The sequence below is a fragment of the Macadamia integrifolia genome, chromosome 8 (genome assembly GCF_013358625.1).
Source record: "Macadamia integrifolia cultivar HAES 741 chromosome 8, SCU_Mint_v3, whole genome shotgun sequence".
Taxonomy (NCBI): domain Eukaryota; kingdom Viridiplantae; phylum Streptophyta; class Magnoliopsida; order Proteales; family Proteaceae; genus Macadamia; species Macadamia integrifolia.
Genome location: NC_056564.1, coordinates 8,701,411 through 8,724,197, shown reverse-complemented (window position 1 = coordinate 8,724,197; position 22,787 = coordinate 8,701,411). Strand labels below are relative to the sequence as shown.

The following is a 22,787-nucleotide window of genomic DNA, read 5'->3' as shown; positions in this document are numbered from 1 at the left end:
TGAGAACAAAAACCAAAATGTCCCATTGGACGCATTCGGTAATCAATTTATTGATGAAGGCAAGAACATCTTCAATATACAACTGTTGGTAGATCCATATACAAACCAATGAGTATTATATATTTCTCTTGACCAACTCAAGAACCTGATGAGAAAGACTATGAAAATTTTCCTAATATAGGTTCACAACTGGAAGCCTCCACACCATTACTAGAACAGGAATTATTCCTGCCAGACTGCACTAGATCAGCCAGTGCATTAACTTTCTCTTTGATTGACGGAAGAAGCTTGGCCACCTCTGTGTAAAATTTAGTTTTGGCCCCCGCAATTGCATCTTGGCCGGAAAGCAGAATTTCCAACTTGGAAAATAACTGGAGTGCACATTCTGCTGCATCATCTAGACTAAGCAATGCTTTGTTGCATCCAGTCATTATTTCCTGTACCCCAGTTATTTGTGGAATACCTTCCATCTGGTATTTCTCTCTGGCTCCCTCCATATTCATCAAATTATCTTTCACAGAAAAAGTTGGATCACTTCTCTGATTAACGGAAGCAGGGTTCTCCAAGCTTCTCGTTGCATTCTTTGCATCCTGTAGTAGTCATCCAGAACAGTGACATTTCAGCATGGTATGCTATTGGTTGTGCAAAATGAGCCACCAGCTTTTTTTATTTTTTATTTTTTATTTTTTGGGAGGGGGAGGGGGAGGGGGGGTGGGGGTTGAAATTTATATAATCTTCCAATCCATCAATTTAGGGGCAGTTCCCATTTTTCCCAATTTACCTACCCTTGTGTGGAGGGTTAAGCTTAGGATTTCATATCTTATAAGAAAACGAGGGTAAGGGAAGGGTGTCACCCTCTCGGCCTCTCCTTGACCCATCTAGATAGGGACAATTACGCAATTTCAGATATATATATATATATATATATTTAATATAAACATGCTTATATGTAACAACCTATTATCTAGTCTGCATATCCATAGCCCCTATCCTATCTAATCTGCGCACATACTCGTAATCTCAAGACCATAGACCATTCAAAATCCCCTACCCAAAATGGATAAAAGATAAATATTACAAGTCAAAAAAACATCATTGAGGCTTCATCCACCTTACCATCCATAAGAGTAAGAGAAAACACCCCCAGACTACTTAATAATAATAATAATAATAATAATAATAATAATAATAAGTATACTCCTTAGAGGATAAGGGTATAAGCATTACCCAACACACCCTCCACATAGCCATGCTAATCTATATTGAGAAGCTGAATATAGGGATGCAAATGAAACCTGTACCTGACTTATCCGGCTTTCCAATCCTCATTTGGAGGGTAAGTGTAAAAATTTTATACCGTTCACCCTAAGCTGGTAGGGTAAGAGATTTATACTACTAAGCTAAAAGGGAAGGGCTTTATTCTGACCAACACACATATACATATATGTACTACATCCATTGCATATGATTTATTTAGCCAGTGTGAGCCAACCTACATATCAGGCCCAATATTGGGAAGTTTTGGGCTGTTTAGTAGGTTTTGTGGCAGAATAATGTAGTACTTTATGTATTGCTAATTAATTATGCTGTCTGTTAGGAAAATAGATGGAATTTGATTTGGATACAGGTTTGCCTACCTTTAACTGCCATGTAGTGGCATTTCTTACCCATACTCTATAGGGTAAGGGAAAAAGGTTTGTACAGACTAGGAGGGTATGAGTAAGACCATTATTTGACCCTACCCTCCCCATTTGCAACCCTAGCTGAAAAGCATAGTTGTCAAGGTGACCCAAGGCATTGCAGGGCACCCACTGCATGCAATATATGTGATATAACAATGTTGATTTTATATAATTCTTCTTATATGCAACTTCTAAGCTATATCCATGATATGATTTTGTTAGTAATGACCTAATATGAGAAGACAGACATATAATTATTAAAGCATGGGACTTAATATAACCATATTCATTGAAAAACAAAGCAATAAACATAAATCAATGTGAGCTCGTGAAGTGTCAAAAACCGATAATATAAGGCATGCAGTAACAAAACCACAGGCAAAGCCTTGACAACTATGTTGAAAAGTATCCTATGAGTTGTTTTGGGATCCCAGTAATTACTAGACAAAGTTACAACTCTCCATGGCCTTGTTTAATTACCACTAAAGTGAAACTAATCATCTGTTATCTTCAGTAAGTGAAAGAATTGCTCCTACATAATCACACTGAATGACTTTACCCCAACTAGTTTGCATGCTTTCACAGTCATCAACTAATGAGAAACTTCCCTTTTTCCAAAAAAAAAACCATTTGGTTTATCTATTACAAGCCAATGACACAACTATACATTTAACTGGCATACCTCGTCACAAGCATCTGATAGTTGTTCTCCTAGCCCCTGGTTTGGTGGACCTCTTGATGAACTATGAGGTGCAACTTCATCCCATTTATTCAGGGATTCGGCACACAAATTTTGAGTGAGTGTGAAAAAGTTTCTTGCATCACATTAGATGGTCATTACACACTATGAAGCGTCCCGAGTAGCTTCTCCACGGTGAAGATTTCCTGCCCTCAAGCTAAAACAGATAAAAAAAATACTAATATGTTCAACTATTTGATTAATGGATTTCTTGAGACCATTGTTTTTTTACGGGTCCAAATGGATGCAAGTTATCAGATTGATGCAGGGTTACATAAGCCATTCAATCGCATCTGTTTATTCATTCAAGGAGCAACTTTCCAGCTAATCCCAATGCTTCCAAGGTAAGAAATAATTTCTACCACAAGATGGTCATGAGACTATGAGAGAAGTTATTTAAGCAGTCAACATCAGGTGAGGGAGTAAAGTGACCAATATATTTTAAGTTTTGATAAGATAATCAGGAAAAATCAGGATGAAGCTTGTGATATTTTGGATCCACAGATCTGTCTGAATAGGTTTTGTTGAATGTCCGAAATCAATAACACATGGGTCTCTCTAACTGACTCCATTGAGTTCACCACCATAGAGCTCAACAGTTACACCCTACTTGTTCAACTCAGTCTGCATGACACATGGTGGCATGCAAACAGGACTTGAAACCTAATAATTCCGTACCAGATGATTTGGAAGAAATAAAGGCAATTATAGCAAGTTCAGTGATGTAGCATCTTTGTTTTCGGAATCTTCAAGTTTATTTAAAGTCAAGAGCTTTGACATTGAAGCAAAATAAATTTTACGTTGTAGCATCTTTGTGCTATTTTGAGCTCCCCTTGGGTTGGCTTCCCCTTGTTGGCTTAAGCATCCCTTCCCCCTTTCCCTTGTATATTTTCTTCCTTGGTAATGAATTATTTATTCATCCAAAAAAAAAAAAACTTTACGTTGTTCAAGAACTGAAGCAACATAGAATTTTAGTAGCTGCAATTTTTTTTCTAAAAACAAGGGGGATTTTGATGGCTAGTGTGAAATGTTTCCAGATAACAAGAAACCAAAAGAATTCAAGAATATGAGAGAATTAGAGGTTGATGGAATGGAAAGATTTCGTGAGATTGCATTTTCAGGTTCTGGAAACTACCAGAGAAAAGTGGGTGACAGAAACACAAGGGGTCAAAAGGGAAAGATAAAGAACTAGGACACTCCCGCATTGGTAGTAGGCTTTTTTCATGTTCTTGGATTGTGTGACCTTCATGGGATTTTCCTTGGGTGGTTTTCATGTTTGTATATCCCGTAATATTCAAGTTTTCAAATAAACAGCTTGGGACAGTATAAGGGTATCTGAACATAATAATTAGGTTCAAGTCCAATTGAATGAAACTCAGAGAAAATTGCAACCATAATGACACTGAATGGCATGATTAAAACAAATAAAGGGAAGCAACAGAGAACCAAGCAGCACCAACCTTTACAGCTGTTGATAAATTGCCAAAGTGATGATTCAAAAGATCATTGCCTCTGTACATGGAGTCAATTTTCTCTTTAACGGTGGTATTAGCCATGATTTCATCTGTACATGAATGCAAATATTTATCCCTGGAAACTGCTTCAGAGTGAGCCTCTGTTTTATGGATACTGAGTTGGCCTTCTTCCTTGCACAAATTGTTAACAGCCCCTGAGATTGATTCACTTAGAGAGAGAACCTGGCTGTCATTCACAAGCCAGTTACTAGTCTCGTAAGGAGGCTCCTCAAGGAGGTCCCTCCTCACAGCTGGAGCACCCAATGCAATTTCCATGCTGTCACTGTTTTGCACTATCTGCACAGCTGGGTCTTGCACTGCATTAGGGTAGTCAATAATAATCAAAATAATATAATCATCACAATAGCATTGAACAGGACAATAAAAATTCATCCAGGATGTTTCTAATAATTAAACTAGTACCCAATGATGGGGAAAATTGTAATTGTGTGAGAAAAGAAACCATCCACCAGAATAGAATCATCCATCCAGTAGATAGGACTGAAGATAAAAGTCCACGTGGAATTGTGGATCAATTTCTTAAAACAAAAGAGACAGGGACAACAATGCATCCTCGATCTTTCAGGAAAAAGGAGTAGCACATCTATGCATCTACACAATATGACTTAATGATTGTGTTGCAAAACCTTTTCCTTAAATGATTACTATTTATAGGTAGAAATGTAACATAGAGAATTTTGGCAAAGTTGCAATAGTTAATAGTTTAAACCCAAAGCATCTGTCACACATGTGATCATGCATCATGTCTAATTTAAATATAATAGCCCATCCCAGTCAAGCAAAATGAGAACATTTATTCCACATAGAGAAATTTAATGGATACAATGATTGCAGAAGCCATGGCCTTACATGATTTTGGCACAGGAGCAGGCAGCATTTCATCCTTCAAAACCCTCTCTTCTGGGGAATCCAGGGGATCAAAACAAACAGTATGAATGGTGAGCCAGCGATTGCCCATGGTGAAGCTGCTGAAGCACGTGCAAGAGAAACCATAGTGTGGTGAATGTTTTAGAGCATCTTCCATGAACTAGCTAACATAACTTAGCAAAATTACCAACAGCTATACAGCCTATACTGACCTTGGGATTTCATTGGAAATTGGAGAACTTTGGCTGGTGTTGGTGGCTAATGAAGTTTTAGAAACGTCAGTAAAGCAGGAGTCAGTGCCTCCCAAATCTTGTTTACATGGTCTTTGAACCTTAGGACACGTTGAAACAGATGCCCCACCATTATCCACTATCAAAGACAAAGATCCAGTATCTACTTGCCGACACTATGGTGGGATGTATCAAAATGGAAGTACATAAATCAGAATTATAATAAACAAATCGCACATCCTGACAAATATATGGTTGTCCCATGACATAAAGAGAAAATACCTGAGTTGGTGTAGGCTGAGGATCTGCAGGGACAGTCTGTTTGGTAATTAGCTTGGCTTGGGCCCACTTTGGAAGCCTTGAGATGCTAAATTTGAAGGCCGAAACTTTTTCAGTACTCCCTTCTTGAATAATCGTTTTCTGAACAGCATGAACAGATTTTTCCAGCATGCACGTACGTTTGGAATCATATAATATGCCTTCATTTGAAGCTAAAGGGTTGTCCATGCTTATTTTAGAATTGGCATCTGCAAGTTCCTTCATTCTGTGGAAAATTTTTGATGATAATAGAGCTGGCATTTTCCATAAGAAAATGCAACCATCACCATCTACCTATAATAAATATCCAATTTCAATTCATCACTGATTCAAGTCAAGCAGACAGGCATATAGACCAAGGAAAGAGGTCAAAAGAAGGGAAACAAGATAATCTTTTATAAAGAATGAAATCTGAGACACCAATAAACCAAGATGACAACCTGTGCCACTGAACTTTATTTTAAGCCTGTTTATTTGGATGCATTTCTACGCTGAAAAGTAACATTTCTAGTAGAATGAGTTTCAATATGTGTTTGCATATCAGGTTTCTAGAGTGACTGCTTTTTTCAAACGGGGAATTAGAAGGGGGGGGGAAAAAAGGGAGAATGATCTCTGAGCTGGCAAGGTGGGGAGCCGGTCAACCGGGGGGGGGGGGGAGGGAGATGGTTCACCAATAGGGGGGAGAGAAGAGAGAGATACAGAGAGTGCTGATGTAGCCTATGCCACCAGCTCAGCGACATTTTTTCCTTAAAAATCTTTTGAGTATGCATTTGTTGGGTTTATTGGTCGACCCCCCTCTCTTATTAAGACATTGTAGGGTAGTCTTAAGCCTTGGACTTTCGAATGATGTTTTTGAAATTTCTAGAAAAACATATGAAGCCTTTGGATATGTTGATTCCATAAATTATTTAAAAAAAAAAAAAAAAAATTAATATTAATTGTCAATGAGTCTGCGAGGTTAACGCTTTGGGTCTTTGAATAATGAGAACTACACTAGAGCTGACTTAACAGCCTCTCGACATTCTCAGGGTAAGGCTGTGGCCTGCGTAGTTCTCCCCCCCCCCCAACCTCGCACATACAGGAGCATCGTGCACGCGCCTAGTTTAGTTTCACTAGAGCTGACTTAAATTATTTAAAATGTACAAATAAATTTCAAGTTATTTAGTTTGGAATGATTTAATAATCAAGAACAAGAAGTATTAGTTCTAAATTGTCTGGAATCTTAAACTACAAGAATGACTATCTTTGCTTTTTTATAAACTGTCTATGACATGTGAATTCAGACCACAGTTTTTCCTACTTTGTTTTGTGGGATCCATGTAGCCGACCTGATTAAGTCAGGATAAGGCTTAGTTTGTTGTTGTAAATTATACATAATAATACATCAGAGAAAATTTACAAAATATAGAACAAGGAACCCCATCACTATTGCTGTTAAGAGTGAATTTCATTCTAGATCTACCAACATAACCATCAGTAGTAGCAGTAGTAAAACAGGACTCACAGAAATAATGTGCTTGCAGTCGGGCAAGAAAATGACACCCGTTATGACTTCACCATGCGCCACAGCTTTTGCAACTAATTCTCCACTTATAAAGTCATATATACAAATAGACCTGTTGGAAAATGAGCAAACCACGTAGCTGCTGCTTGGGTCTATGTTTACCTGGAAGAAAAAAAAATTATTGTAGGAATAAGATCCTGAAGATGTGGAGGTATGATGCTAACATGGAATTTTAGTAGCTAACTGCTAACCTTTGTTGGTTCTCCAAAGTCCTCACTTTGCTTAAATGTTCTAACATGTTTTCCAGCAGTGATGTTGAAAGTGTTGATCTTCTTATCCTACAAATAGAAGATTAACAATGAACTAAATATAGAAAATTATTAAAGGATGCTAAAGTACCACTGTAAAAATAGTTGACCAGCTGGTATGCAAGTAACGGTGACATGCAAGGGACAGGGAAGCTGGAATTGACTCCAATATGGGTTCATGCATATATACTGGCTACACGGTATATGGCCACCAAAGTCCTTACAAGCTACCACTGGTTCATAATACGAAATAATTACATACTAGCAAGGAATTGACCTGGCCAACAGTAACTGCAACCTCCAATGCAGGATCTATAGCCATGTCATAGATTGTGCCTTGGGATGCAATTTGATGACGACGTCGTGAAATCTTACAACCAGTATTTACTACGGACACATCATGGAACACAATAGACCTGTTGGAAAGAAGAAAAATAGCTTAAGTTGGCAGGAAGCCAGGAACCAACCCCATCTCCTGATCTTTATATTTGTTATCCAGAGTTTAAGTGAAAGGAAGTCATTTACCCACACACCTCCACCCCCCAAAAAAAAGAAAGGTAAATTTCAAAACTTGAAAGCTCCTCATGGAATTTACCTGTCAGCACTGCAGCTGAGAATCTTGCGACCATCAAAAGTAAATTTCACAGAAGTCACAGCAGCAGAATGATCATCTAGTCTTTCAATGAGATCAAACCCCCTGATGTAAAGAGGAGATTGTATAACTTATACCTCTAAAACAGAAAGAATCCTTAAAAATTGATACAGTTACAAAGTTGGACCTATTGACATCATAAAGATGGATGACTCGATCTCTTCCTCCTGAAGCAAGCAAGTACAGGTTTTCTGAAGCTTCTTGTTCAGAAAAGAATGTATTATTTCCTGACAAGCTAAAGCTCAACGAGAGGATCTCTCCATTGTGAGCCTCCTGCCATTGTCCAGGAAATACTATATTTCATACTCAAGATGAAAAAAACAAAGGGGAAATACTACTCAATATCTACCAGCAGTTTTCCACAGGAAGTGCATGTTTAAGTTCAGGTCTAACCAATGTACCTTAAAACATGTATAATCTGAATCAAGTAAATTATAAATATGGAGGTTCCCCATGAAATCACCAGCCACCAAGTACTTTCCATCAGAACTAACTGCCATGGATCGAAAGCCTCGAGTGCCTATCACAACATCACATTCAAATATTCCACCACTCTCTGTAGAGGAAAACGAGAGAGGAAAACTGTGTCACAGACTCATAAAAGAAATTCACAGGTGGTATGCAAGGATATCTGAGAACTAAGTAAGGTGAACAGAGAAGCTTAGAACAGTCTGGAATTTTAAGCAACAGATAAAATGACTGTTTCCAAAGGTGAAGATTCTAGCGGACTTATTCAGTCAAATATCTACTTATGAAAACCCAACCTAAGAAAAAACATTTTTTGCATAAGAGAAAAAGAGAGAGGTCATGATTTAAGGCGTCACTAACATGGATCTTACCCAAACGAATAGCATGAACAGACCCAGCTTTCAATGAATTACCACCAATTTGTTGGTCAAGTGAAAGATCCCCATCTTTCTTAACTGAATTAGATTGCGAGGTGAAATGCCAAAATCTAATGGTGCCATCAGCAGAGCATGTTGCAAAAGAAACTCTGCCAGAACAACCTCTAGTTGCACATGCAAAAAGAGAATCATGCCTGTTTTCACAAGGGAGATTCTGAACATCCCATATGCAAGCACTGTGTGAAAAAAGCACAGAACACAGACAAACCTGTGGGGGGGGGGGGGGAAAGAAACAAATAATGCTGCATCATATTAGGAAAAAAAAAAACCTCAAAAATTAACCACTAGGGATTTATATAACTTGACAACACTAAATCCATGCAATACAGTTGATCAAGAATGAAAATCAAGCTGGAGAGTACAAGAAGTAAGAATAAAACAAATATGTATGCGTGTGTGGAGAGAGAGAGGATGGAAAGAATAAAGTGGGAAAATCCATAACAAGATCACCTTGTATCCATCATGTATTTCCCATGCATAGAGACTGCGATCCCCAAAAATCACCACTGCAAAATGGGCCATTAAAAAGTCCAAGATTCAACAAAAGGAATGCAAAAATTACTAAGACAATTCTCAACACTTAAAAAATGTTTTACCAAGCTTCTTGGAGGCTGAGAATTGACAAGCTATTGCATCAGGGAGATTCGAAGCATGTTGGAAACCTTTCACAGAGTATTTTGTATGATGGCCCATATCTATTGCCTCATGACATGCTTTATCATCAGCATATTGCAGACTTCCAGCATGTTTGAGAGTATCAACTGTCAGTAGTTGGACAACCCCATTACTGCAAGCACAAGCAATAAGCTTGTTTGATACAGCAAGTGCAAAGCTTTTCGGAACCTGAAAATTAGTTCTATAATGAAACTTGACATGTTGAGCAGCCAACAGTAATAATTAGTGAAAATGGACTTGCATTCAGACAATTTGAAGGGATAAAAACTTGCTTAAAGATTTTTTTTTTTTTTTCGGAAGACTTACAAAACTTCATATGCCTTATGATATTATGACCTCAACTATTTACCTTGCAGAGTTGTAGGCCTGAAAAATAGCTTGACTTGTCTGGTTCATAAATTGAATTACTGGGTTCTTAAAATATAGTTTGAATTTAAACCCAACATACCTTTAAATCTACCCACTTCTTTATTGAAAACCCAGAATGTATAAGGCATAAAACACCTGTAGAATGAAGGGAACAAGACTATAGGATTATAACAAATCTAGGTATATCTAATTATCTATTTTCTGAATAGTTCTGGTTAAATGCAAAAAAGGGGGGGGGGGGGGGGGGAGGAGACTACCTGCATCGGTCAATGCATAGATTGGACAGAATTTGCCAGCCCAGTCACTACCAACGAGATTATTAGCAGTCCAGGATGGGGATGTAACAGATACAAAGGAGCTTCCTCTCTGACAACCAAGAATAGCTAGCTTTGCATCCATAGGCAGCAAGCTAGCCCTGGCATTTGACTGACGTCTTGTAGAACCAACTTTCCAGAACTTCAAGTGTTTTTTCCCAGCCGTTATAAAACATTTTGCATCTGATGAGAAGCAAACAGATGAAATGGTGGAACAAGATGAGCTCGCTTTAAGCTTAGCAACCGGTGCCCCACTCCGCCAGTCCCAAAGACACAGGTTCCCATCACGGGGAAATCCAGCAGAAACCAAATGTTTTCCTTTTGGAAAACAGAAGAGGAAATGTTAGAAAGAACAAAAGTGGTCAAAACCCATTGTAAAATTCCAAACAAATGAGCAATAAAGAGGCTATAATGACACTTAATAATAGTGGGAATAGAAATCAATAGATAAATTCTGTTGATCAATGCTGACTAACCATTGGGCGAGAAAGCAATGCATGCCACACCATATTGATGGCCCTTTAGTTCAGAAATAAGATCCTGGGTTGAGTAGTCCCATATTAGCACTGCTGGCTGATGCCCTGACTGCAGCACCATGTTAGATATGCATGTGTAAGAAGAAGTTTAGACTTCAGACCAGAACTCTTACGTCATACTACATAATCACAATTAAATCAGATTTTTTTTTTTCTTTTTGGTATTCCTATTTAGAATTCTACATATTCACTATGGAACTTATGTAGTGGCTAGAATCCAATAAACAAGGTATATTGTTTATAGAGTATTTCTGCAGTAAATTCTTTGTTGCCTGTCAGTAAGTGCTCCTCCCTTTTTCTGGCTTCCATTCTCTTATTCTATTTCGTGGTTATTGATTCCCTGATGACCTACAAAATAAGCATGGCCTTAAAATTATGCATAAACAACAATGACGTCAAGCCAACACTCTTCTCATCTTCTTTTTATGGCAAGGAGGAAGGTGAAGATGTATGCATTTAACAAGCTCGTAACATGAACAAATGCATTTACACTCTCTAATGTCTTTCTCCGTAATACAACAGATAAAAAAAAGATATAAATATATATATATATATATATATATACACCCTTAAGGGCCTCAACTTTCCTTGACAAATAGCACTTTTTCTACAGCCATCTTGGAAATTCATTGACACGGTCAATGGTAACGATAGCCCTTAACAACTCTTGTATGGCCCACTTCATTTTCTATTTTCCCAGCCCAAATAAATGAACAGTTAACCAATCTGAAAAAAGGGGGAGGATGGGGCTTCTATGAAAAATTACAAGTGTCAATAGTCAATAGAAAGCTCCCTTTCCAACTGCGTTGATCATGTAGTTTCAAATGGAATAAGAACCAGGTCATCATTTCCACTACTTCCACAATCAAAAAGAGCAAAAAACGAACTGTGTTTGTTTGGGTGTTCGTGGGTATGGATATAGAAAGGAACTCTTACCTCTCCAGATGCAATGTAACGTCCATCCTGTGAGACAGCTACACAACTCAAAGCTTTAGGCGTTCTTGCTGACACCATGAGGTGAGACTGAGTGCGTGAATCAACATTGTAAATCACAACAACACAACCGGCCAAGTAGATGCAGTCACCGGTTGAAATATTTGAAGTCAATCCATTGGAATTCTTAGTCGTCAAGCCAATGATTTCCTCCAAATCCAACTGCATATCCGAAAAGAGCAGGGAGGAATCCAATAACATCAAGTTGTTGCAATTCGAAAATGGAATGCAGCATTTTAATCCAACAATAACAGATAAAAGAGATAAGCAATTCCTTCAATATCTTACAATTAAAACTAACGTCAAAAGGAGAAAAAGATAAATAATCAAGCAATAGCTTGAATTTCATGGATGAATAGAAAATGAACAATCTAGAATGAATAGTTTTGAGTCCCTGATTTTACTAGGGTTTGAAGAGCTGGTGAACAGAGATCTGAATGCGTACCGTTGGAGTTGAATCTGATCTCTTGCGTTTGCGATTAGGGTTCATATTGAAAGCCAAACCTCCAACACAGAAAATTGAGGTTATATCCTCAACGAATACAATTGAAATTCAAGCGAGGGAACGGGCCAGAGCGGGAAATATATCAAATGAATAAGGCGTAACGTACGCCTTGACCGTTTTTTGACTTGGGACTTGACGGATCATGCGAGCATGGAGAGGACACATTCGGTACACTCACTGCAATAGCTGTTCGATCAGAATCTTTATTTCCGGTGAGTGATAGAATGGACCGACAATTACTATGATAATCAATCGGATGAATAAAGACGCGACAACATCTGACCGTCGATTAATGTCAATAAATTCCTTGGATTATAATGTTTTTTCCCATTTTTTGCTGTTGTAATTGAGATAGTGACAGTCCAACAAGGTATTTAATTCTCGTGACCATAGTTGATGAATGTGGAAATAACTAATGGGTTTAGGCTGCCCTTGCTAGTCATTCAATTCTAAAAATAACGTTTCGTGTTAAAAACATAAATTTTAGTTTCTAAGTTAAAATATTATTTTGAAAAAATTAAAAAAACCTTTGATGAACTTGTTTTAGGAACGGTTACCCTAATTATTCATTTTTTTTGTATTTGAAGTGAAATCAAAATGACGAGATAAGGTTTCATCATTCCATCATTTTGCATTTATAACTGTTTCTTTTTCCATTTGTTCCCAACAAAAAAATCGAACACCCAAGTTAACGACAAAGGTTTTATTCCATTTTTTTGTTCCCATATAATGAAAAACGTCAAAAATGTTTTTCTGACTAACTATCAAGCGCAACCTTAATGTGTGTTTGCCAGTTTGAAAATTAGCCAACACATGAACTCCAAACAAACGAAAAAAATGGGGTTTTGGTTAATTCAAAATGTATTTTTTTCATGAGAATGAGAGAGAATGTTGTGAGAATACATCACATATATATATATAAATCAAAATTCATTCATATAATAGTAGGTACAATAAACACAAGATTTGAGTACATAATATCCTAAACAAAGGAATGGAAATTGACCCAACTACCTCACATACCATTGACAATGTCATGCAGGCTATTATGGGTTGAAGAAACCACTTCCCTATATAAGGGGTTTTAGATACAATTTTTTTTGTTTTGGTAGAGTTTTAGATACAATTTACATTGAAAGGATCATGAAAAATATGAAAACCATCATGCTTGGTCATGCAATGAATGCCAGACAAAGCCAAGGAAGCCTCAAGGGTGGCCATACTAAAGACAAAAGTCATGTGGGTAGCAGAAACCCATCATATGTAACGTATATTAACGTCGAAGGGAGGAGTGAAATTGATGAAGGTGTGATGGTGTATGCTACATAATCAGCTAAGGAACTCAATAAAGTAATACAAAATAAATGAAAAAAAAAAAGGAAAATGGTTCCTTAAAAGGCAACTTTACACCGAAGTAGATCAATGAGAACACACATAGATTCATCAGTGTGGGATTTTTATTTTTCATGGGAGTAGAGTAGTCATTTTACCTCCTATATGTCTTGCTATATTGGTGTAGATGCCCAGCTGCCTTCGAGGCTTATTTATCCCAAGAAAAAAAAATCTTATTTTTTAGTTATCTTTATTAAATTAATCAGGAAGCGCTTCCTATGGAGAATGTGCGTGCATAAGAGCCAACAGGGACGCACAAGGAAGCTAGAAGTTGGACGCATCAATAGATTGGGCACATTACTGATATACTGTATGTAAGCTATTGTCCCATGTCTACTCCCCCCCCTCTTAAATTACACTCGCCTTTCGAAAAGAAAAAAAAAAATCCATTGCTCCTCTTGCATTATACCTCATCTCGTCCCTATTTTCCACAATGTATGTTTTTTTTTTTAACCCGAATATTATATGGGACTTGAGGAAGCCCTTAAATTTTTATTAAATAAGAAACAAAATAATGAAGAAGCAAAGGAGGACCATAGCTCGCCTTATTTGGGATGCAGGGAAGCCCCTACAATTTTATTAAATAAGATAAACAAAATAATGAAGAAACAAATGGGGGACATAGCCCGCCTTACCCCAATCCATGAAATACAAATCTTTTTGACACTCGCAAAACCCAAAAGGAAAACCTGCAAATGAGGAAAAATTACATTATAAATATTGGTAATCCCACTTTTGTCTTCCCGAATGTTGTAACTAATATTAGGTGTAAGAGTATTATCGCCATGGAAAGCCGAATTTATAATAGATTCACATGTAAAGTTAGCTAATCAATTCGATGCGCGATTGTTTTTCCAAAATAAAAATGAGATATGAACTCTCAAAGAATCACAAACATTGATTACGTCATTAAACCAATACCACAATGTAAGTTGGCATGGGCCTCCCAAGCATTTTTTGAATTTTGTTGGTAAGCATTTTTAGGATAAAATCTATATATACATATAAATGTGTTTTTTTTTGGGTAACATTTATAAAATCCATCTATTATTGTTGATACATGCATATCCTTTTTTTCCTTTCAGGGGGAGTCTAAAAACTCAGAATCGGGATCCGGACTAAATTCGGCCGAAATCGACATGGATCGCCCTCGGGAACAACAAACTTCAGGCATCTAGGGTTTGATCCGATTCGTTTCATGTAATTTCCGGTTTCAATCGTCCGGTCCCGGTTCCGTTACCGTTAAATAGTTTCGGCAATCGGCACCGAATCGATGCCCCCCACTTGCTGTATGTATTTCTCAACGTTTGCCCCGCTCTTTGCAGTGGAGACTCGACTGGACTGAAAGCAAATCAGACGAAGAAAGAGTAGAACTCCGGACTGGTAATCTTCTCCCCTTTCTATTCCTTTCTCCTCCTCTCTCTGCAAATTCTCGTGAAACGTGGGGTTATAGGCCATGTTTTCTCTGCTTTTCTCCTCTCCGATGGAAGGGGTTTTGTTGCGTTTTCCTTATGCGAAAGCTCGTGTCGTTCTCTCTGTATGCAATTGACGACGAGGTTTTGTTGGGGTTCTCTCACGGAATATGGTTTTCGCCATTTGTTAGTTATGGGAATGATGAGTCGATTGACTACAATGGCTCTCTATCACCCGGAAATGTAATCTTATGCAATAGTAACAGTGTTTCAGGAGTTGCTTTTCACAACTTGAGTCTCTCAGTTGATGCAGACTAGTTTTTTTGCTAACCTGACGATTGTTGTGGAACTCTTCATGTCAAGCGACTTCATTCGAGTTATTTTTCATAGTAACATGGGTGAATTCAAATGGGATTGAGTTTATTGACACTTATTAAGTTGTTTTACTCGACTACACTCATGGGGGTTACTTTCTTCACAGAGAAATTGAAAAGAGTCCGAGGGACAGAAGAGATTGTTGGAGAGGCACTAAAGTGTGTCTCTCTCTCTCTCGATGTCAAATTGTTGGGTTTGAACCTCAGACACAGTTTTACTCGACTGCACGTCTCTTTTTCTATTTGAATTTACTATCTATCCTGCTCTTGTCAGAGCAGCTAGAATTTTCAGCAGTTTAAAGGACAATGTGTGGTTTCTCTTCTCGTTTGTTTGATGGTGGATATGTATGTGAATTTCCTACCGTTTAAAATATGTTGTGTACCCATATGTTCCAATTTGTTTTCTCTATTTTTTATTTTTTTTTATTTTTTTATTTTTATTTTTTTATAAATATGGGATATATGCAGATTATTATGGAATAATCTGCAACACTACTGATTATAATCCAAACTTGAACAGTAAAGTAGGAAGACCTAATCTGTACCCTCATGTTCTAGCTGGGTTAGTCTGTTAGGCCAGTTTTGTCTCTTGCCACTGGTTTACTACCTAATAGGAATCAGATATGGGGTAGCCCTCTATTGGACATCCATAATACCATATGACCTGCAGAAAGACAGCAATATGGCATGGCCTTAATTTGTACAAATCCTGATTTCTGTGTTGATTCTTTTTGAAAGCATAATTGGAATGATCATTTGGAGTTGTAAGCAATTCTTATGAGTGGTTCCTCAGAAAAATTTTTCAAGAAATCTAAAAAAAAACTCGGGAGGACCAAAATTTTGTCATGGGAAAAATCCTGGGACTTTGGAAAATAAATGCTTCCCCCGCCCAATCCAGAGAAATGATACCAATTGTGCCTCCATGGTGCAGCCCTTTTCTTCTCCTATGATTTTGGAAGCAAACCTGCAACGATAGTAGCAATTGCCATTTATCTAGTCATGTTTTTTTCTGAAACTTATCCAGGTTTGTTGGGACCTTTTTCTCCACGGTTGCCTACTTGCCTCTTTTGGGTTGTATCTGTCTTTGTTCTTTGCTTACAGAAGAAAATCTGCTAGTCTTAAGAAAGAAAAAAAAAGAAAAAAAGTTCATCCTAGTGTTTATTTTCGTGTGCAGCTTCTCTGGACTCTCTTGTTTAAACTATGGAGTCAGGAGCTTCACTTGGGGTTTTGGGCCGTATTCATCCAACATGTTTCACCAGTAGGTCAGGCCTTTGCAGTCAGAGAGATCTCTCAACCTCACATCCTCCTCTGAATGTGTCATATCCTATGCCCAAAGGTTTCTCTTGCAGAGCCACTACAAAAGACAACAGTGTCTCCATTGCAGAGGTGATCGACTCGTCAAATTCTTATGCTTTAGAAAGAAGCTGAATTCCTTGTTTCATTCAGATTAACTCATTTCTGTGTATCCTGGAATAGTAGATTTCAAGTTTATGTGGATTTTCCCCTTGTTTTCATGTTTCAGAGGAAGATGTCTTTAGAATATCACAGTGATTTAGAGATGTGCAGTTTAACAGCTTTATCTCCTTTGGATGGTCGTTACTGGGGAAAAACCAAAGATTTGGCTCCCTATATGAGTGAATTTGGTCTAATCCGCTTCCGTGTACTGGTTGAGGTATGTTTCTGAATTCACTTTCCTTTTGTGCACAGTCTTCTTCTTGGAAAGCTATTCTTCCGAGTGAGGGCACTTGCATTCATTCTTTCCATTAGGATAGTCACCTGTCTGGATGGCTACATGGGAAAATATTGTATCACCTGTAGTCTATAATTTATTGTATTTGAACAACTTATGCCAGTGGAGTATTACCACCGGAATTATTGGTTACTTCTCACGTACAATATTTATTCTTTATTGTGACTATTTCTGTAAATTTCCCATCCTAGAAGTTCAAACTAGTAGGTGGAGGGACTCCCAGTTGTATAAGGGGGGTTGTAGGCTAGTTAGTAGCGTATTTGGGATTAAACTCCCAACACCACCCTGCAACTTGTCAATATGTACTGTGGACACATGGATACTGTGAAAACCCGCTCTGATACCATGTAAAGTTTCCATCCCAAATGTCTGTAACCAGTAGGTGGATGGACTCCCAGGTGTAAAAAAGGGGGGGGGGGCTGTAAGCTAGTTAGTAGCCGATGTGGGACTAAACTCCCACAATTTCATATCCGTTTGATCAATTTCTCAACAAAGGTAATCCACATTGAGTTCTTGCGGTGGGCTTCCATTCAACTGTTTTTCTCCTGTTTCAAAGCATGGTTTAGATGTCATGATTGGTTCTGTGAGCCACTACTGACTATTTTGTACTATCGGTACTCCTCCATTATGTGTTTGTAATGGGAACTGATTTTGCTTTCTTTTACCTCCTTCACTATCTGTTTCTGGTACTCCGTTTTGACTCTCCTTTGTTATTTTTATGGGAATACTGGCTCTCCTGTATGAGTCCACTTTGTTGATCATCCAATTATCATGACTGGTAAATTAATGGGTGAAGTCAAAACTATAAGTTGGGATATTGTTCATTTAAAAACATTAAAGAAGGATATGGACCAACGATCCAGCAAAGTAGCAAATCATTGAGAAGGCTTATAAGCATAATATGTTGATGTGAGTGCATAATTTGTATTGGGAATGGTCTTGTGTCCAGTTATAACATAAAGATATTAGTTTAAGATTGGTTGCTTACTTGATCCTAAGATCTCTCATCTAATTATGCTGGCTTAGATATATAGTTTTGCTTTTAAACTAAGCTCTGTGAAATGTTTTTCATATTTGGCAGTTTGCTTTCTTTATATATCATTTAAATGATATCAGCCATGTATTATTGTATATTACCAATTGTATTGCACGAGTCTCATTTATTAAATTATGGGAAATTATTCAAATTAACTTGGATTTGTTCTCTTACAGGTCAATTGGTTGGTTAAACTTTCACAAATTCCAGAGGTCACAGAGGTTCCAAGCTTCAGTGAGGAAGCTCAGACTTATTTGGAAGGATTAGTTAAAGAATTTAGTATGAGTGATGCATTATCTGTCAAGGAAATTGAGAAAGTGACTAACCATGATGTTAAAGCAGTAGAATACTTCTTGAAACAGAAGTGCCAATCCCATCCAGAGATTTCAAAGGTTAGTATTACTATTCATACTTGCAGTTTTGTAAGCTACTGAAGTATCTTTTTGCCTTCTGCAGAACTAAATTGCTGCCCAAGTAATGTGTATTTTCATGTTCAATTACCATTTATGGGTTGATTTATTCTATTTGAAGTTTATGGTCATCTTATAATGATATTCTTTCTATGTAGGTAATTGAATTCTTCCATTTCTCTTGTACATCCGAAGATATCAACAACTTGGCTCATGCACTGATGCTTAAAGAGGCTGTCAACAAAGTTTTGTTTCCAGTCATGGATGAATTGATTGAAGCATTAAGCATCATGGCAAAGGAGAATGCTCATATCGCTATGCTTGCTCGCACTCATGGGCAGGTATTTGAGCTATTTCTCTGCGTGAGAAAGTCTTCTGTTTCTCCTTTACATATCAAACTATTTCACTCAAGGCATAAAATCAGTTGTTACCATCAGATCTGTTTGCATATATTACTTCCTTACACTTTTTTTTTTTATAAATTACAAGTTTTATCAATAAAGCTAGAGAATATGTTACAAAAACAACAAAAACATCAACAACATAAAGAAGTCGCAGTCTAGGAATGACAAGCCCAGATCCGCCCTGAGTCCATGATGCAGCAACACTCCGATGGGTTGACCCAAGCCTGCTCCAGAACCCGGACCAAGACCCATATCCAATTTGGGTTTCAAGTTACTAATTTGGATTCCAAGTTTAATAGAATATTTAGGATTTTATTTTTTATTTGAGAATATTTGTTTCCTATTTGAGTCCTTAGTTGTTTCTTTATTTTGTTAACTTAGGTGTAGGAGATTTTATTTCTAACTTAGTTTTTGATTTTTAGTTAGAAGGTTTTTAATTTTATTTTATTATAAGTTGGACATGTAACCAAAGCATGAAACAGTTGATTAATGGAAAAAAAAAAGTGATTGTGATCCCCCCCCTACGTGGCTGTCTTCTCCCCCCCTTCTTCTTCTTCTGCTCTTCCCTGTGATCTCTCTTCCTATCCCATCTTTTCTTTGTTCTTCTTCTTCTTCTTCTTTGTTTTTTATTCCCTTCTTTCTTTCTCTGTTTGTGGGCGATAACTGCAGCCCCAAATAAGTGGGTCGACCTCCATCATTCTTGAACTACTTGGACCAAGACCTTGATCGAAGGTTCTCCACCTACAGGCGATCAAAACCCTGGAGTATTACATCCAACAGTTGGTTCTGTTCTGAGATATCAAACTCAGATTCAGATCAGAACCCTCTGCCAGTCCTGATATCAGAGAGGAAACTCCATCCTTTCACTTCCTGTTTTGGCTGAACCTCGACTGGAATCATAAGACTTGTGTGCTGCGATTCTCCCTTCCAAGCCCATGGTCGATCAATGCTGGTGTGAGAGAGCTCCATCAAAACTATCGAAGCTGCCCCCTTTTCTGGTTCTGACGTAGGGTTATGGAAGAGATGATTGCCTTTATGAAGAGGTCCGACAAGCGAGCTGAAGAAGGATCCTCTACATTACCTCCTCAGCTCAACACTTTACAGATCGAAGACACACGTCAGAGGCAGCAACTTGATCCAGTTGTTCCCCAGGATGTTACCTGGCAATTTTCTGACAGAGATTATGGCATCAAAGTTAAGGTTCCCGAGTTCAGTGGTGAAAAGGGACCTGAGGAATTTCTTGACTGGCTTACCAAAGTGGAGAGAATTTTTGCATATAAATCTCTTTTAGACGTGAAGAAGTGTGAGCTCATCATCACCAAGTTTATTGGGTATGCATGTTCATGGTGGGATGATGTACTACATGCAAGGTTTGTCAGAAGACTTGGACCCGTTACTAATTGGGAGGTCATGAAGCAGATCCTGACTGAAAAATTTGTTCCTCTTAATTATGAAAAGGTAATGTTCCATAAATTACTTAACTTGCAACAAGGGAACGAAGATATGGATTTCTACACCCTCGAATTCCACAAACTGTCTTCAAGGTGTCGACTTCAGGAAACAGACCAACAACGGGTGATGCGATATATCAGTGGGTTAAGTACTGAGATTCGACTTGAGTTGGCTAACACTGATTTCAGGTCTGTTGAAGTGGTAGCAACTTATGCTCAAGACTTCTTTAGTTTATAGACCTCCACCACGTATGGAGGAAAAGAATCCTGAAGCTCGCAGAGTTGAAGAAAAAAGGTCAGAGTTCAACAAGGATAGTGTTGGGGTGAAGAATATCATATGCCATAGTTGTGGCGAGAAGGGTCACTATTCTAACAAGTCTCCCAACAGGACTCGTTCTGTGAACGTAGCAGAGAAGCAGCCAACAGATGAATCTCATTTATATCCTTATCCCCTTGAGGACGATGATATTGTCGATGATGAAGATGAGGATGTAGAAGCTCATTCAGCTAGCCTTTTATCTTTTTCGAATAGACTAGTTGATAAGGCTCCTCTCTTCAGACAGAAGGGTACTTTCCTGTATGGCTCACCATACTGATGTTCATGCAGTTATTGATATTGGGGCAGAAGCAAATTTTATATCTGCTGAATTTGTTCGAGCACACAACCTTCCACAGAAGCAGCTTTTCAAGAAGATTCACGTGCGAGGTTTTGGACTCATAGCTCGAGAAGAGGCCATTGCAGTTGTTCGAGTACACTTACAGTTTGGGCCACTATAGTACCATGTGATTTGCTTAGTCACCCCATTGGCACATTGTGACATTCTTCTAGGGCGACCTTGGCAGCAACATGCAGGCATTCTCTATGATGGCGCACAGAATACCATAAAGGTGAAGCAAGGAGGTCGTATGTACTTAATAAGGTCACACACATTATCAAACATGCCACGTCGTCGACCGACTCCTGCTCCAGTGACACGTCGGTCTCCTTTCCCTCTTGGTGTTATGTTCCCATCTCTTGCTTTGAGATACGTGCCACCTCATCAGCGAGCAACTTACAAGGGTATCTTGGGAGCACGACCTAACCCAACAGAGTCGAGTTCTTCTAAGACCGGGAGAGTTGATGCAATTGCACGATGGACTTAGAAAAAAAAATCTTTTGATTTGATTCTCTTTGGATTTAGAAACAATTTCTTTTGTATTAGTTAGCTTCTAATTTTATATTAGTTTCCATTTTAAATTAGTTACCATTTTGATACTTTGAGTTTTCTTTTATAAGCCGTGTAATTCACTAGTAAGAGAGATTTGAAATTTTGATTTGACATTGGATGTTTGCTTGGCTGAAGCTTTGGTTGCCGTGACTCTCTCTTTTCTTATTTTATTTTTTTCTCTTCTTCTTTCCCTTTGTTCTTGTTCTCCTTCTTTTCATTCTCTCTAATGCTGGCCGAGCCCTTGTTTCTGGGCGACAGTTTCAGCACCAAACAAGGGATCGATCTCTCTTACCTTTGATCTGTTGGAGCTGAAATTTTGTGCGAAGATTGCTCTTCCCTAAGAGATCAAAACCCCCGAAACTCTGGTTCCGGAAATCCCTCTCATCACAGGGTAGTGTTTCACTTGCAGGTCTGGACAACAAGACGGCACCATAGAGCTCAGTTTCAGTAGCCTGGAACCCCTGCATTGCTTGTTGCCTAAGGAGACTTTTGATGGTTTTAGTAGGGCTGTGAGTTGCGACCTCTCTTTTGAAATTTCAGCCCAAACCGAGCTCTCTTGATGAAGCTCCATCGATCTGAATCCTCCCATCTCTTCCGCCCCTGTTCTGATCTAAGGTAGAAGATAACACAATCGTGAGTTGCCCCTTTTCTGTCTTTTAAGTCTGATTTACCATTATGCCCTTCTTTTGGTCTCTAATTATCTCATATCCCTATTCTTATTTCACTTCCTATTTTACCCCATCAAATAATCATTAATTCCCTTTAAGTCCTATCTCCCAAATAGCTCATTAACTAATTCTGGTTATTTACAATTCTGCCACCCCCTTTATAACTTCAGCTTAATTATACTTGATGCGGATCCGAATCCCAAGGGCTGAAATCGGATCGCCTAGGGCCCACTTAAACACTCAATAAAGCAAAGGCAACACCCAATAACAATTGTATTGAAATCAAGCTTCAACTAAATGGCAGAATTGTAATTAAGCTGAAGTTATAAAGGGAGTGGCAGAATTGTAAATAACCAGAATTAGTTAATGAGCTATTTGGGAGATAGGACTTAAAGGGAATTAATGATTATTTGATGGGGTAAAATAGAAAGTGAAATAAGAATAGGGATATGAGATAATTAGAGACCAAAAGAAGGGCATAATGGTAAATCAGACTTAAAAGACAGAAAAGGGGCAACTCACGATTGTGTTATCTTCTACCTTAGATCAG

The 22,787-nt window shown here is 38.1% G+C and overlaps 2 protein-coding genes across 12 annotated transcripts in view; one reads left to right on the top strand and one right to left on the bottom strand.

Annotated features, from left to right (window-relative positions):
- On the bottom strand, positions 1-12,321 carry LOC122086274 (WD repeat-containing protein 62). 11 transcript variants are annotated; one of them, XR_006142380.1, is made up of 20 exons: positions 12,073-12,321; positions 11,571-11,789; positions 10,575-10,683; positions 10,042-10,416; positions 9,864-9,919; positions 9,337-9,583; positions 9,191-9,246; positions 8,675-8,948; positions 8,237-8,391; positions 7,963-8,108; positions 7,779-7,880; positions 7,461-7,599; positions 7,127-7,213; positions 6,876-7,037; positions 5,336-5,665; positions 5,036-5,229; positions 4,806-4,924; positions 3,882-4,252; positions 2,365-2,578; positions 457-590 (listed from the first exon to the last, which is right to left on the bottom strand). XR_006142380.1 is itself a non-coding variant. In XM_042655019.1 (19 exons), exons 1-19 carry the CDS (start codon positions 12,115-12,117, stop codon positions 159-161), a joined length of 3,543 nt encoding a protein of 1,180 aa, XP_042510953.1. In that variant the 5' UTR covers positions 12,118-12,320; the 3' UTR covers positions 1-158. The 11 variants fall into 11 exon arrangements, 10 of the variants coding, with proteins under 10 accessions (XP_042510953.1, XP_042510954.1, XP_042510949.1 ...); XM_042655019.1 differs by lacking the exon at positions 2,365-2,578 and having other exon boundaries at positions 1-590; positions 5,036-5,154; positions 12,073-12,320; XM_042655020.1 differs by lacking the exon at positions 2,365-2,578 and having other exon boundaries at positions 1-590; positions 4,806-4,921; positions 5,036-5,154; positions 12,073-12,320.
- A 2,376-nt stretch (positions 12,322-14,697) lies between these two features.
- LOC122086276 (adenylosuccinate lyase-like) overlaps positions 14,698-22,787 on the top strand; it is a 67,502-nt gene continuing 59,412 nt past the window's right edge. The window contains exons 1-5 of the mRNA XM_042655026.1: positions 14,698-14,907; positions 16,485-16,696; positions 16,833-16,982; positions 18,273-18,488; positions 18,665-18,847. Coding sequence (XP_042510960.1) covers positions 16,511-16,696; positions 16,833-16,982; positions 18,273-18,488; positions 18,665-18,847 — 735 coding nt within the window. The 5' untranslated portion in view covers positions 14,698-14,907; positions 16,485-16,510. The remainder of the gene's footprint in view (positions 14,908-16,484; positions 16,697-16,832; positions 16,983-18,272; positions 18,489-18,664; positions 18,848-22,787) is intronic.